This window comes from Chiloscyllium plagiosum, unplaced genomic scaffold, assembly GCF_037043375.1.
Source record: "Chiloscyllium plagiosum isolate Xiang-an unplaced genomic scaffold, Cpla_swu_hap1 HiC_scaffold_29, whole genome shotgun sequence".
NCBI lineage: Eukaryota > Metazoa > Chordata > Chondrichthyes > Orectolobiformes > Hemiscylliidae > Chiloscyllium > Chiloscyllium plagiosum.
The window spans coordinates 14,038,785-14,053,905 of record NW_028270167.1 but is presented as its reverse complement, the minus strand read 5'-3'; the positions used below and the strand labels follow the sequence as shown (position 1 = coordinate 14,053,905).

Here is a 15,121-nt window from a genome sequence, read left to right as displayed (position 1 = left end):
ATGTCATTTTTAGTTTTGTAGTCTGCAGCTTTATTGAATTTTTTTCTATTGATTTATAAACTAACAAATAAATAATGGCACTGGAGGCATAATCCAATCTGTGGCGCTTCTCTTTCCTCTTAAAGAAAGAAGCCTGTTTCACTTCAAAACCTGCTTCGTGATTTTGTCACTTTGAACATTTTTAGATTAGATTAGATTACTTAGTGTGGAAACAGGCCCTTCGGCCTAACAACTCCACACTGACCCGCCGAAGCTCAACCCCTACATTTACCCCTTCACCTAACACTATGGGCAATTTAGCGTGGTCAATTCACCTAACCTGCACATTTTTGGACTGCGGGAGGAAACCCACGCAGTTACCTGAGGCAGGAATTGAACCTGGGTCTCTGGCGCTGTGAGGCAGCAGTGCTAACCACTGTGCCACCGTGTCCGCCCATGGTTTTAATATGAATTCTGGTGTGATAGTGTTCAGGGAGCAATTTTTTTCTGGTTTTGTGGGAAGGAAGCTTTCTGTAGGCATATTACTTTCACGTAATGCTATTACTGTTTAGACCAGAGGTAAGGTTGAGCATTAGATTCAGGAGAACCTGAAGCTAACAGAATTGATACAGTGCAACAGATTTAATCTCTAACAAACTGGAGTTGAAATAGCAAACTGTTTGTTTCTTGAATGGCAAGTTCTTCCATGTGGCTCTGGATAACATATTTGTAGGTCTGCAGCAGTATTTGAAGGGCATCTGTTTTCTAGATTTAAAGGTTTTTCACAGTTCATAGAAATGTTCAGTTTTGTGATTTTTTTTCACGCAGTGGAGAAGATCAAAACAATAATTCTTGCAGTGTTCTGGAGGCAAGGATACTTTTTTTTATTTCTAATATCAGCTCAGCCCCAAGAAGGGTTTCTAATCCTAATTTCCTTCTGGTCCAATTTTTTGATTAGATTAAATTCTGATTAGATTCCCTACAGTGGGGAAACAGACCCTTTGGCCCAACAAGTCCACACTGAGCCTCTGAGGAGTAACCCACCCAGACCCATTCCTTCTGACTAATGCGCCCAACGCTATGGACAATTTAGCATGGCCAATGCACCTAACCTGCACATCTTTGGATTGTGGGAGGAAACCAGAGCACCAGAAAGAAACCCACACAGACGCAGGGAGAATGTGCAAACTCCACACAGTCGCCTGAGGCTGGAATCGAACCTGGGACCCTGGCACTGTGAGGCAGCAGTGCTGACCACTGAGCCACCATACCACCCTTGATCATGATCATGAATATGGCTGAGTGGGCAGTTTTCTTCAATGAGTTTGTCTGCTTCCTGCCAGTAATTAACAAATTTTATGCTAACGCACTGACATTCTTTAAAGGTTAAATACTACAACCTTCTTGTGGGATCCTGTTCACTCCTAACCCACTAATTTAGATTGTTTTATCCATCATTTCACATTAATGAATTGAGTAATCAAGCATCTTACAGGAATAGGTCTCATTATAGCTGCTGGGATTGAGGAAGGGGAAGTGGCCGTACAGCAGCTTGTTGGAGTGTCTTCCCTCCTTGGGATGTAAACTACACTTTGAGGGTGGACTGACTGAGTGTTCAGCTATAGTGCTGAGCCCAATCTAGACTTAGCCACATAACCCTCGCTCAAAGTGTGAAATAATTTCAAATATTGATCAGAGAGAATTGGCTGTATTCATACAGGACGTACAAAGTTGCCATGCTGGTGCAGCAGAGATTGAGAAAGGCAAATGGCATGCTGTTCTTTATTGCAAGGGGTCTGATGCACGAAAGCAAGGAAGTCTTGTTGCAATTATATAAGGCTTTGCTTAAACCATACTAGATGTACTGTGCATAGTTTTATCCCCATATTGAGCTAGGAATATACTCGACTTAGGGGTGGCCCCATGATGGGGCCGAGAGAGTTAAAATATAATAAAACGAGGGAGCAGGATTAGGCCATTCAGCCTATTAGGTCTGCTGTGCCTTTCATTTTGATCATGGCTGATCATCGACACCACTTTCTTGCACTATCTGCGTATCCCTTGATGTCAGTAGTCTCCAAAAATCGTCAATTTCTGTCTTGAACATGCTCAGCAATTGAACTTCTACAGTCATGCTGAAGGTAGACAATCCCAAAAGTTTATCACCACTGAGGTAAAGAACTTTCTCTCCATCTCAGTCTAAATTGGTCTACCTCTTATCCTAAGATTATACCCCTTGGTTTTAGACTCACCAGCTAGAGAAACATTTACGTGAATTCTGTCAAATCATGTAAGAATTTTAAAAGATTCAATGCCCTTGCTAATTACTCTTTGAGAGTCTAGAGAATACAGACTCCGTTTCCTCAATATCACTTTATAAATTGAAGTGTGGGGTGACAGGATTAATCTGGTGAACCTTCAAAGCAAGAGCCCTGTATGGCAAGTATATTCCTCGTCAATATTCCAGTGCAGGCCTCATCAAAATTCGTTACAACTACAGCAGTGTAATTTAATTCCTGCAGCAGAAAGTCAACAAGGATGCTCAAGGGTCTGTATGATCTTATACTAGCTTAGAAACACACTCCACTCTGCAGGCACCCTGCCTCTATTCCTGATGAAGGGCTTTTGCCCGAAAAGTCAATTTTCATCCTCTGATGCTGCCTGACCTGCTGTGCTTTTCCAGTACCACTCTAATCTAGGCCCATGATCTTATACTAGTGAAGTTTGCAGCGATCTTTACTGCAATTGGAATAGAAAATGTAGAATTCCCTACAGAGTGGGAACAGGCCACACCGACTTCCAAAGAGCATCCCATCCTGACTCACACCCCTACCTTATCTCTCTGCATTTCTCATGGCTAATCCATCTAGCCTATATAGCCCTGCATACTATGGACAATTCAGCATGGCCAATCCACCTAATCTGTAGATCTTTGGACTGTAGGAGGAAACTGGAGCACCTGGAGGAAACTCGTGCAGACATGGGAAAATATCTGTGTGGAGTCTGCGCGGTCACCCGAGGGTGGAATCGAACAGAGGTCACTAGTGCTGAGAGGTAGCAGAGCTAGCCACTGTGGCATCCACTTGCATTATACTAGCTTGCAGAAGATGAAAAGATCAAGATTTTCTCACTAATGCACTCATTATCTGATTGCGTTAATAAAATTGATGGAAAGTGAAGAGTATAATGTCACTTTTTTTTGAAACTGTCACATTTAGAGTTTTAAACTGCCAAGATCTCTCAAAACCCTCAAGTTCAAAAAGTATGATTGCAGATATGCCTGAATTACATGATGACTTACAGCCTTCACTTATCAATCTGAGGGTTAAGATAGTGGCCCATGTGAAAAGGTATGTTTGAGTGCCCAAGCATGTAATCAGATAGGCAGCACCCTTCATTAACAGTAAAATGACCCATTTTGGTCTGTCGTTGCATTGCGTGGCAAAGACTCGTCAAATGATATTTGAGATTTGATCGCTCATTAAATTCGGAGCAGTATATCCTGGTTTATGATACAAGTAAGGTTGTAAAAATACCTCTTCAGTTATATTCCTTGAAATTATGAAGGCAGTGTGCCATTTGAAGGTATGACCTAACAGAAGATCCATTTTATGATGTCAGGCATGGCTGGGTTAATTTTACCAATAAATTACAATAAGTTTGAGTGCCATAGAATGTCTACATGCCTTTATTATGCACATTTTCCTATTGTTTCTAAGCTGTTCAACTGTAATCACTTGATGCCTCTAAAATTATCCTTCCAAGAAACTCCATAATGTGGCTGGAGAAGATTTTTTTTATTGTGTATAGTTTAATATCTTATCATAGCTTTAAAAATATGGGGTTGCTCAGGTAAGGCAGAGATGAGGGTGGACAGTTTGAGGGTTGAGTCTTTGGCACTCCCTTCTTCAAAGAAAAAAACTCATGCAGAATAAGTATTTTTAAGGCAGAGAAAGATATTTTCTGATCACAAAGAAGACAGAAGATTTATTGGGGATATTCAGGAATGAAGAGTTGAGGTAAAAATCAGATCAACCAGGATCTTGTAAATGGTGGAGCAAACTCAAAAGAGCTGAGTAACTTACTCTTGTTCCTCCTTCATGTTAATATATGTCCTTTTTAGCAATGGTTGTGCCAAAGCACTTGAGTCCAGTGTGATTTTTATTTTGCGTCATCAATTTGGAACCGAAGATAAATCTGAAAAATGGCTAATTAGTCTTTTTTTTTCTGGAGTCAGGCACTAAGAGCGTATCTATGTTCCTCGCATACTGCCATTGGATGCAACCAAGTTAACAAACAGAGGAGCCTCTGTTCGATATCACTCAAAAAAAAAAGTGCTGCTCCCTTAGTGCTACACTGAAACGTCAGCTTAGATTATGTACTCAACTGCACAGTAAGCTTGAACTTGGAATCTTTCTGGCTCAGTGACTTTGCTCTGACTAAACCAATCTGACATGAAAGTTGTTGCTCCAGTCCCTGTTAACTTTTCCATCTCTGAACTTCATTAGCTAGCAGCCAAGCCAAGAACTACATAAGTGATTGATGAGTAGACCACAGGAAGGCAGAAGTGTGTGTGTACTGAGTGAGGTTGGTATATAGGACATTGGCCCTTCTGGAAAATAAAGGTTCACCAAGTTGAGGTAGCAATTCAACTTCGATTGCCATCATCTCATTACTGTTTTGTTCAGCTTTCCAACCACCAAGCATCCAAACACCCAAGCAAAGCAATAAGTCCCATTAATTTTCAGTGAATATGCTTGCCAGTCATCTTTCCAATTTTAACCCTTAGCCTGCTCCACCAGGCTTTCATCTGTCAATTTGAAAGAATTTCCAGCAGGCCAAAGGTTAGTACACTGAAATCAATTACCATTAGTTTAGATAGTAAATTGATAGAACGTGGAAGGTATAAATTCTACAGCAAAGTGATGAATCTGATGTCCTCTTCACTGAGCTGCAGCATCACCTTTAGTTGTCACACTTCTCTACACTTGATCAATAAACTTCCAACATTATTATACACAGTAGTCAGCCTTGAAAGGATTTTCTGTTATCTTCAGGGAGATCAATATAAATCTTCTTTAAAATTAACTGATGAATACTTGCACATTTTATATATGGGTTAAATTAATATCTTTCACTCCCTTTAGCGCTGGGACCAAGACAGATTTATTGACCAAGTAGTATTACATACTGAGAGATTTAGATGGCAGCTTACTTGGTATGAACTAAAAATGATTTAAAAGTTGGAATATTTTATCTGAGCTGTTACTGGTATGATTTTAAAGGCAGTAAATCTTCCAGATGGTCCAATACTTTATGTTGTCTTTCTAGTTGGGTTTGAAAGAGAGAATTTTGTGTGTTTTTTTTGAAAAGAATTGCTTCCTTGCATTCTGATTATCATAGTGTTGCAGTATTGTTACTAGATTGATTTAATAGATTATTAATCGCCACTCCGCCAGCATAAATGCTGTGCCAGTACTCTTTAATTCATCACCTCAAATTGATCCCACCTCTAACTGGTAGAATTTTTTTCTGCTGTTCTATACTTCAAACTACTATTGGCCACCATGAGGCTGGAAGAAATGCTTATCTGCAAGTTCACTGCTGGAGTTTTGTTTTTACAATTCAAATAGTCATTTTGTGGAGGTGCCATGCGCAGTCCTGCAAAGCTTGTAGCAACACTAAGTTGAACCCCTCTAACTTACAGCATCAACTTGGTCATGTTTCATGCTGTTAATGAACGGCAACAGCAGCCATTAGTCAGAACTCTGTTGACAAATGCCGAGCAGTTAAATGCATGCGTTATCATCTGTGTCGATGATGTTTGGCTATGTTCTTGTTATCTGCCGTTAACGTTCATAAATGATTCAAGTGTTTCTGTTTTATTTTTGCTTTAGTCTGTACAAAATTATTCATAAGCTTCCACAAGCTAAAGCGATTTTTTTTAAAAAAAAAGGAATGCAGTACCATGTCAATTTCAAACATCACTGGACTGTTTAAAAGCAGTTACTGGAAATCTAAAGAATAAATCATTCTAGTGAAAGGAAGGGGTGGTGGGGATGAGAATGTATATTTGCTGCCTGATTTATGTTCTTGTTTTTAAGGGAGGAAATGTTATTTTTGAATGACCTCTTTACTGAGCCCCAGTCACTTCACGATGGGCACTGTTTAAAAAAATATTTCTGACAACGATTTTTTGCTTTCAATTTGACAGACTCTAGAGCAGGCACAGAAGTTCCAAGGTCTGTAGACCATGCTGTCATCGGGGGAGTGGTTGCTGTGGTTGTATTTGCCATTCTGTGCCTGCTGATTGTACTTGGCCGATATTTTGCAAGACACAAAGGTAAGCCATGAAGGAGGTTGCCTGTGCGGCCATTGTCCGAATATTTTAGAATCGGTGTACAAAGTACAAACAATATTCTAAACTGTCTTGTACTGTTTCCTGTAGCGTATCTAAACTCTGCAAAAATTTGCAATATTTTATTTGTAATGCCTATTGTGATATTAATGAGAGATGCAGGCAATGATTTCCTCTGCCAACCTTCATCAAAGAATATGGAAAACAAGGAGAACGTGGGCATTGTTGCTGACAAATATTTGCACCAGCCCTCCAGGTGTCCCTATCTCTTTCCAAACAATGGAGCCCAGGAAGACACCTCACTTCCCATCCATGTAATCCCTATTCCCATTGACCATCAATGCAGTTATTAACGTAATGGCTGAGCCCACAACAATCAGCTCCCTCCCAGGTCCAATTCTAAAATTGGGGGCGGCACAGTGGCTCAGTGGTTAGCAGTGCTGCCTCACAGCGCCAGGGACCCAGATTCAATTCCAACCTCAGGCGACTGTCTGTGTGAGGGTGGGTGTGGACTTGTTGGGCCTAAGGGCCTGTTTCCATACTGTAGGGAATCTAATCTTAAAAAAACACTTCTCTGATCTCCAAGGTCTGATACTTTCTTTTTGGATATAGTCTTTATATCTTTGAATAGTGTGATGTCAGATCTGTTGTATCACCTGCCTGGATTTCATCATTATATAGTATCAACAAGAGGAACTGTCAAGGATCACAATATTAAATATTTAAGATAAATACTGTGACAGTTTGGTGCACTGGAAAGCTAGGTTGGGTTGTGTGATATTTTTGGCAAACTTCTGAAGTGAAACCAGATGCCATAAGGTGGCAGGGAAGTGGCAGGATCGGGTGGAGTATTGGCACTCAGGCTTGAGTTTGCTTTGCTGACCCTAAAATTAATTCAATCCCCTTCAAAAGTAATCTGAAGCATTTAATTCTTCAGATATTTTCAGATACTGCACTTAAGACATGCCTGATGGGCCAGTGTAAAAGAGTGGGTGGCAATCGTAAGTGGATGTAAAATTTCTGCAGCACCTTAAGTCTAAGTGACTTTTTTTTCATTCATTTCTTTCTTTTTTTCATATTTTAGAATAGTCCCTGGGAGGTGGCCAGAGAGATGAGATGTCCCCAACCCTTTAGAACTTTTATTAAGTTATTGACACCTCTATAGTGTATATCATGTAGTTCAGGAAAGTAGCTAATGAATAAAGCCCATAATTTGGTGCTCAAAGTTTATTTTAGTGAGCATGTGATGTTAAAAATGCTGTATCCTTGTGGTTTGTGAATCCACATACAAGCTATGTAATCTGTTTGCATTGCATTTAGATTATGGACAAAGTGTGGCCACATTTAGTCATAAACCACAGGACTGGAAAATGATATTTCCCATAATCGCAAAAGCAAGTATAATTAACAAATCCATCACCCTGAGGGAAAGTTTGCTATCCCAGTGATGGTATATAGCAGTGGTTAGTCTTTGGTTTATTTTCTTTTATGAAAGAAAATATAATTTTGTGCTCTGTTGAGATAAGTTGTAGATTACTCTGTATAATCTGACAGCGAGTGTACCAGTTTCAATCAGCACAAGTCAAGCAGTAATTGGAACTAAATATATCAGATAAATGAACATAGGCACCAGTTTGTCTTCAATGTAAAACTTTCTGTCTGCGCATCAGTTCAGGAGCCCAGGAAAGCCATGCTTGATCTCCTTTTGCATTTGTTGCACATTCCCTGCATAAATGTATCATTGGACCCAAAGTATTTGTGTGATTTCCTTTAACTTCAAACAATAGGTGTTCTCCAACAGTTTGTTAGTCTTAAATTGTAACTTATCCCTTTTCTTGAAAAGAAAGAGAAGAACAGCAGAGGGTTATTCCTTTGCTGTGCACTCATTGCTGATAGGACATTGACGTAAATTCCTTGCTTGATGACGTATAAAGTCATTCGAAACATATCACCCAGCAATCTGCATGGAATAGCAGGATTCCAGTTAACCATTACCTCACAATCTACTAACATTAGCCCAGAATTTTCTGGTAAATCATTGGTGTGCTGAATTTGCACATTATCATTAATGTAGCAATTGTTCAACTTCTGAAGAACGTGCAATGATTTGCAATACTGTGCAATATGACACAAACCTCATGATGCAGGCAACCTGTCCATGAAATTCAAAACATTGCTACATTATCTCAATGAATCAGCAGCTACAATGGAAGGCTGGTGCTTAACAGCTTAAGGGGCCTTTTAGTAATGAGACTTGTATTCCTTTAATGCTACTCAATCATTCCAGGCAAGATTATGAAATCTCGCACCTACCAGGTAAACTGTTCTTGGAGATTTTAAAATATAACTAAGTTTTCTCTCAATTTATGCATTCTTTCCTCCTCTTTATTTCTCACCTTGTGCCTGTTTGAATAATTTTCTCCCTTGTTGTTCCTGTTTTTCTTTCCCCATTGTGATGAGGCATGTGTAATTTATATGTTATAAATATTTTTGGAATTGGAGTTTAAAAGAGAAACAGATGAATATTGATTACTTCTGTGAAGAAACGTCTTTTTTTAAAAATAAAGTCAAAGAGTCATTCCAAAACATTGACTTAATCTAGAATTTGTCAGAAAGCAAGTGATCACAGATCCCTGTGGCATTAATAGTAAGATGTTTATACAGTTGGCCTCATGATGGGCAGGGTAAATGTAAAAGGCCTTTAGTTTTGTTTTCAGTTCAGCAAAATCTAGGATGAGCAAGTTTTTCTTCTAATTCAGTTTAGAATGCACCAGTTTTGTTTTGTTTCTCTTCTATGAGGAGACTTTCAAGGCAATTGAGGGAATCAGTCACCTCAGCAGAAAGATTTTGTTTGTGAATTATTCGGACCAGAGGTGTTTGGTTAATAAACTGCAGGTTATTAAAACTGACAAAATCTACAGTCTCAGACTGTGAAATATTTCATATCAGCAGATTTTGAAATGACTCACCAAATTATCTCCACAGTCAGTAGAGCAGAACTTGAAAGAGTTGAGATAGGGATATAATTTCTTTGGACTTGAGTCTCTGTAATGGAAAATATCAGGAAACAAGTTAGTAGTTTTGCTCTGTATTTTATTCACAAGATATATCCACAATTTGAATCAGGGATTCACATGTTTGCTGACACCAAACACAGCAAAATTAGATGCGAGTAAGTGTCAGGAGGAAGTAATCAGGCTTCAAGGTGATTTATATATAATTGAGTGAGTGTGGATAAATGCATTGCAGATGCTTATAGTGTGGATAAATGTGTGAAATTGTCGACTTTATTAGGAGAAACAATGGTGGGATATTATTGAAATGGTGATAGATTGAGAGATGTTAATGTACAAAAGGATGTGTGTGCTCTTGTTCACTGTCATTGGAGAGAAACATGCAGGTGTCGCAAGCAGTTAAGAAAGCAAAAGCCCAGTTGGCCTTCATTGTAACAGGGTTTGAGTACAGAAACTAGGAGTTCTAACTGCAGCTATCCACGGTTTTGGTCATTCCATATCTGAAGTATTGTGTGCAGTTTTGGTCTCTTTGCATCAGAAAAGATATATTTGCTATGAACTGAATGCAAAGGCTCACCATACTGATTCCTGGGATGACAAGTTTGTCAGATGAGGAAAGATTGGCTTGACTGGGCCTATATTCTTTAGAATTTAGAAGAATGAGAGGGGATCTAATTGAAACATATAAAATTCTGACACAGCCCAGACAGACTGGATACAGGGATGATGATTCCCCTGGCTGGGTCATGGAGGTGGGAGATAAGGGCTTTGGGGGTGGTGGATGTGTGGGTTTGGTTCAGAACAAGGGAGCACAGTCTCATGATATATGGTAGGCCATTTCAGACTGAGATGAGGAGAAACTTCTTCAGTCATAGAATTCACTGCCATGGAAGGTTGTGGAGGCAAAGTCACAGATTTAGGATAGTTTCTAGAAGCTAAACGTGTCAAAGCAAACAGAGAAAGCTGGAATATGGTTTTGAGACAGAGGCTGCGTTCATGTTGAATAGTGCAGTAGTCTTGATCAGCTGAATTGCCTATTTTCCATGCTTTAAGATCATTCTGTTTTTATTCAGATAGTTTGGTTAGTTTTTTTTGTGTTTGGTCATAAAATTCTGTTTTGTTGTCAGACAGTCTACAGCTTCATATGAACATGACTGCAGTGGCTAACTGCTATTTTAACTAACTAAACAATGTTTTTAAAATGTGATCTTTTAAGCCAACCTTCATTCTTGGATTTGGCATATCCAGGTGTACTATCATGGCACGGGGCTCAGTGATTAGCACTGCTACCTTACAGCGCCAGGGACCTGGGTTCGATTTCAGCCTCAGGCGATTGTCTGTGTGGAGTTTGCACGTTCTCCCCGTGTCTGTGTGGGTTTCCTCCAGGTGCTCTGGTTTTCTCCCACAGTCCAAAGATGTTGCAGGTTAGGTGAATTGGTCATACTAAATAATGTTCAGGGATGTATAGGTTAGGTGCATTAGTCAGAGATAAATGTAGAGTAAAAGGGGAATGGGTCTGGGTAGGATACTCTCCAGAGGGTCAGTATGGACTTGCTGTGCTGAAGGGCCTGCTTTCACATTGTAGGGATTGTATGATCAGTTGAGATCCAAACAACATCCTTTGGTCTCAACAAGTCAGAAGATAAACTGTTGATCCCAGATGCAGCGTTGATCTTATTGCCTTGCTATCAAACCTCATTCCAAGAACGGGCAATTGGGCTGAAGGTTTTGGGGAATTAGTCCACCCATGCATCCCATGGAGATATCCTGTCCCAGCATAGTCACACTGGGCTGAACTGAAAACAAACAACTGCTTATGCTTCCAAATGTTGTAAGGACATTTCTTAGTAATTAACATTAAACCATGCAAATTTTTAAGAAAGTACTAAACACATTTTGTCCACATTGACATTATATTCCCTATTGCAATCTAGAAACTGGAGTTTGAATGAGTACCTCTGCTGCAGAATCCAGCAGTCTTTTCAGGAGTGCACCTTAAGAGGTGCAGCTGTGACCTTCACTTTAACATTCCTAGAGCTGTATTTCTCAAACAGTTCTGAAATATTCCCCAGTTCAGGCATCCAGTGGCTTCCTCGTTTTTGCATTTTTTTAAAAAATTAATTGGTGGGATGTGGGTGTCGCTGGCTGGCCAGCATTACTTCCTGTTCCTAGTTGCCCTTGAGAAGATGGGGCTGAGCTGCCGCCCTGAACCACAGCAGTCCACCTGCTGTTGGTTAACCCACATTGCTATTAGGAAGGGAATTCCAGAGTTTTGACCCAAAGAAGGAATGAAGCAATCATTAAGACAAGTGCACAGTGCCAGATGCAAGGTTAAACTGGTCATTCCTGTCCCAATAACAGAGGAACACCAAAATATAAATCTTTCCTTTCTCACATGGTCACGTGGACACTGAGCACTCATTTCTGTAAGAAGGATGGAGTGGTACACAAGCATTTTGTTTTGGATTTTAGCAGTCCAAGAATAATTGTGGTCACCAGTGACTGTGGACAAGGGGAGGGAACCTGAACTAAGGGTTGCTAATTGGTGGCTTTCTGATATCTTGCAGGTACATATTTCACACATGAAGCCAAAGGAGCGGATGATGCAGCAGATGCAGACACTGCCATTATTAATGCAGAGGGCGGACAGAACAACTCTGATGAAAAGAAAGAGTACTTCATCTAAATAGAGTGTGGTTACACTGAGGTGTCTGACTGTAGACATGCAGTTGGTTTTAAGCATGGTGGTCACGACTGAGATGCGTGTGTGTGTGTGTGCGTGTGTGTGGGGTTAGGGGTTAGGGTGGGGAACGATGTTCATGAGTCCAGTGAGTTCCACAGTTTGACACCTCTGTAAATGCCAAGCCAGGCTTGGACTTAGTTTAGTTTCTCTCATTTGCAGAAAACTCTGTGCCTTGTTTTCCCTGCAAACGCTCCAGCCTTTGAATTGCCATTTGGAAGCTCCATGGACTTACAAGCTCCCTTTCATTTCTACACTTTAAAAGTAATTTTGTTAACACGCTCTCTCTGTCTGTGAGGGGTGAGCTGGTGTGGCAGTTCAATTTCAGCAGAGGTACATGGATCGAGCATTTTTCTGCAAGTGAGGCTTCTTGTGGCGAGATCGACTCTAATTTCATTCTCTATATATAAACTGTGCGATGTAGGATACCTCAAACTGTCTGGCTGTGTTCTGGGCAACTGACAGAACTTTCAACAACAACCCTAACCAGACCTGACAGCTGAGGTCTGTGCCTTTTAGCAAGTGGACAGTTTTGAGTTATCACCGTGCGAACAAGCTTTGTTCCAGACAGCTCTTACTTTAAAAGATCTCATCAGTCTTTCCCAATTGGCCTTACTTCTCACTAATTTGTTTGCCAAAAAAACTTGAAAGCTATCTACATTCATGATTCCCTGTCAGCGAAGTTATTCCCCACCCACGACCCCCAAAAGAGGCAAGATGAGCACTGCCCAGAGCAAGCGTTAAATGTTACATGTTAAAGTTCTAAATTCATGCAGTACAGTTTGGCTCATAAACACTAGCATGATTTTAAAAAGGCATATCCCTTTGTTCATTGTGCATGGTTTATATTCGAGAATCTCTTCAAATCAACCCTGCTTACATGGACTGTGTGCATAGATCTGTTTTTAAAGAGCAGTGTATTTTTTTTAATCAAGCCAATGATGCAAGTGGTTAGTCCGTGTGCCATTGTATAATGCTATTTGTATTCTATTTAAAGATTTAATTAAAATTAATCAAACACTGTACAGGAGGCTGTAGTATTTAATGGAAGTTCTGTGTGTATCCTGCATTTTACATTGATTCTGTGTTTGCCATCAAAAAGGGATAGTGCCTCTTTAAAGAAAAGTGGAAGCTGCCTTAAAACAAATTACCTTTTTGTTTTAGCATAAGCATTTTCTTCTCTGCAATGAGTGTTTCTTTGTTTTGCAGAGGAGATCAGATTCTGTTCGAGTCTCCCGTTACGGCTTTAGTTGAAAATTGTAAAGAAATTATTTGCAAATTCTGATAATGGCATTTCACAGTTCTGACGTGAAGGTAAAACTTTTAGGCAGTTGTTAAAATTATTACCAGCTAAACTGTTGAGCTCAATTGTAGGTAGAGGTTAATGAATATTAACTTATTGATGGGAAGCAAAATTTCTTCTCCTGATTGCCAATAAGATACACGACCCAATTCTGACGTGACATAGCTTTACCTGAAGAGTGTTCATTTAAGGTTATTTTAAAATTTTTGGTTTGTTTTAAGATTTTTTTTAATGGATAAACGTTATAAAGTGCGAAACACTATCATACCTTTAAGAGGAAAATGGAACAGGAATGGTAATGGTGAGTTGGCCTCAATCTTCCTAGTGGAACTTGTGCTAACTGAGGGGTCTCCGAGGGGAGAAGAAAATTGAGTACAGAAGGACGGAGGGACGTTTTCAATGGGGGAGCGTTGTGCTTTACATTCAAGGATTCTTGTTGAACATCCTCGTAGAGTTTGAAGAAAATAACAAAACAAATTGAGCAGCTTAAGTATTGTGATACATATACGTTATAACCAATGCTCCGATCTCTCTACAGTTGCATAAGTAAAAGGGTCACGATAACAGTGAAGGGAATGTGATTACATACTCCAGAAGTGATTTACTGTGTCTCGTTGCTGTTTGACATAGTTTCTCAGTCATTTGAGTCATTTTCTCCCACTCCGTTAGTTTAAATTGTATTATAGTGTTAGCAGTGTTACTGAAGTAGGCCTTTCTATAAAAAAAATTGAACAAATTTGTCATGTCTCAGGAATATGTGTTCTGATAGGCTTTTGCATCTCGGGCAGAATGCAAATAATATGCCCCCCACACATTGAAAAAAAACGTGGCAAATTCAGTTTTAGTTGTACATGTTTTTGTGTGAACCCTCTATTTTTTTCAAATGCAGTGCACTGTTTTACTTGTAAAATGTATTACTTTGTATAGAGTTAGTTCAAATGAATTGGGTTTTTGTCACGTGCGAAACAAGTATTGTGCAAAATTGGTTATATAAAAAAAAAGCATTGAAGTTGAAGATTCTTGCTGTGTTTATATGCCCAATAGGTTTGATCTTTAGGCACTGAAGCTGTTTGCTTAGACCATCTCTTATTTCTGGTGTACATGGGCAATTTTGTGTATTGATAGAATCTCTCATATGTTCCCACACCATTTTTTTTGTATCAGTTCATGTATGCCATTTTTACAGGAAAAAAAAGTTACAAAAAACTACTGAAGCGTTCTTGTCTTCTTAATAAAAAAAAAAGTTAAATGTTCCAAGCTTTGGTTTTCTGTTGTGATTATTGTCTGTGATTTTCTTCTTGAATCAGTCAAAACGAGGGATGTCAGCATTGGGCAATTGGATATTTTTCACCCTGAGTTCAGCGTGAAGCTGTAACTTGTGTAAACCCCAGCTTTTGAAAAGCATCAGGCGGCATGGTGCCAGGGATCTGGGTTAGATTCAGTGTGGAGTTTGCACGTTCTCCCTGTGTCTGTGTGGGTTTCCTCCGGGGTGCTTTGGTTTCCTCCCACAATCCAAAGATGTGCAGGTGAGGTGAATTGCCCAGTGTGTTCAGGGATGTGCATGTTAGGTGCATTAGTCAAGGGTAAATGTTGAGTAATGGGGAATGGGTTTGGGTGGGATATTCTTCTGAGGGTTGGTGTGGACTTGTTGCACCGAAGGGCCTGTTTCTACACTGTAGGGATTCTATAAATGTTGCACACTCTCATTCTTTTCATCCTTGTGGCTG

At 39.7% G+C, this 15,121-nt stretch overlaps 1 protein-coding gene across 5 annotated transcripts in view; it reads left to right on the top strand.

The window, feature by feature from the left end:
• Positions 1–14,651, top strand: part of cadm1a (cell adhesion molecule 1a) — a 402,038-nt gene extending 387,387 nt beyond the window's left edge. For all 5 annotated transcript variants that reach the window (XM_043676688.2, XM_043676690.2, XM_043676687.2 and 2 more), the window contains 2 exons: positions 6,194–6,322; positions 11,919–14,651. In XM_043676688.2, coding sequence (XP_043532623.1) covers positions 6,194–6,322; positions 11,919–12,037 — 248 coding nt within the window. In that variant the 3' untranslated portion in view covers positions 12,038–14,651. The remainder of the gene's footprint in view (positions 1–6,193; positions 6,323–11,918) is intronic.
• The last annotated feature ends 470 nt before the right edge of the window (positions 14,652–15,121 follow it).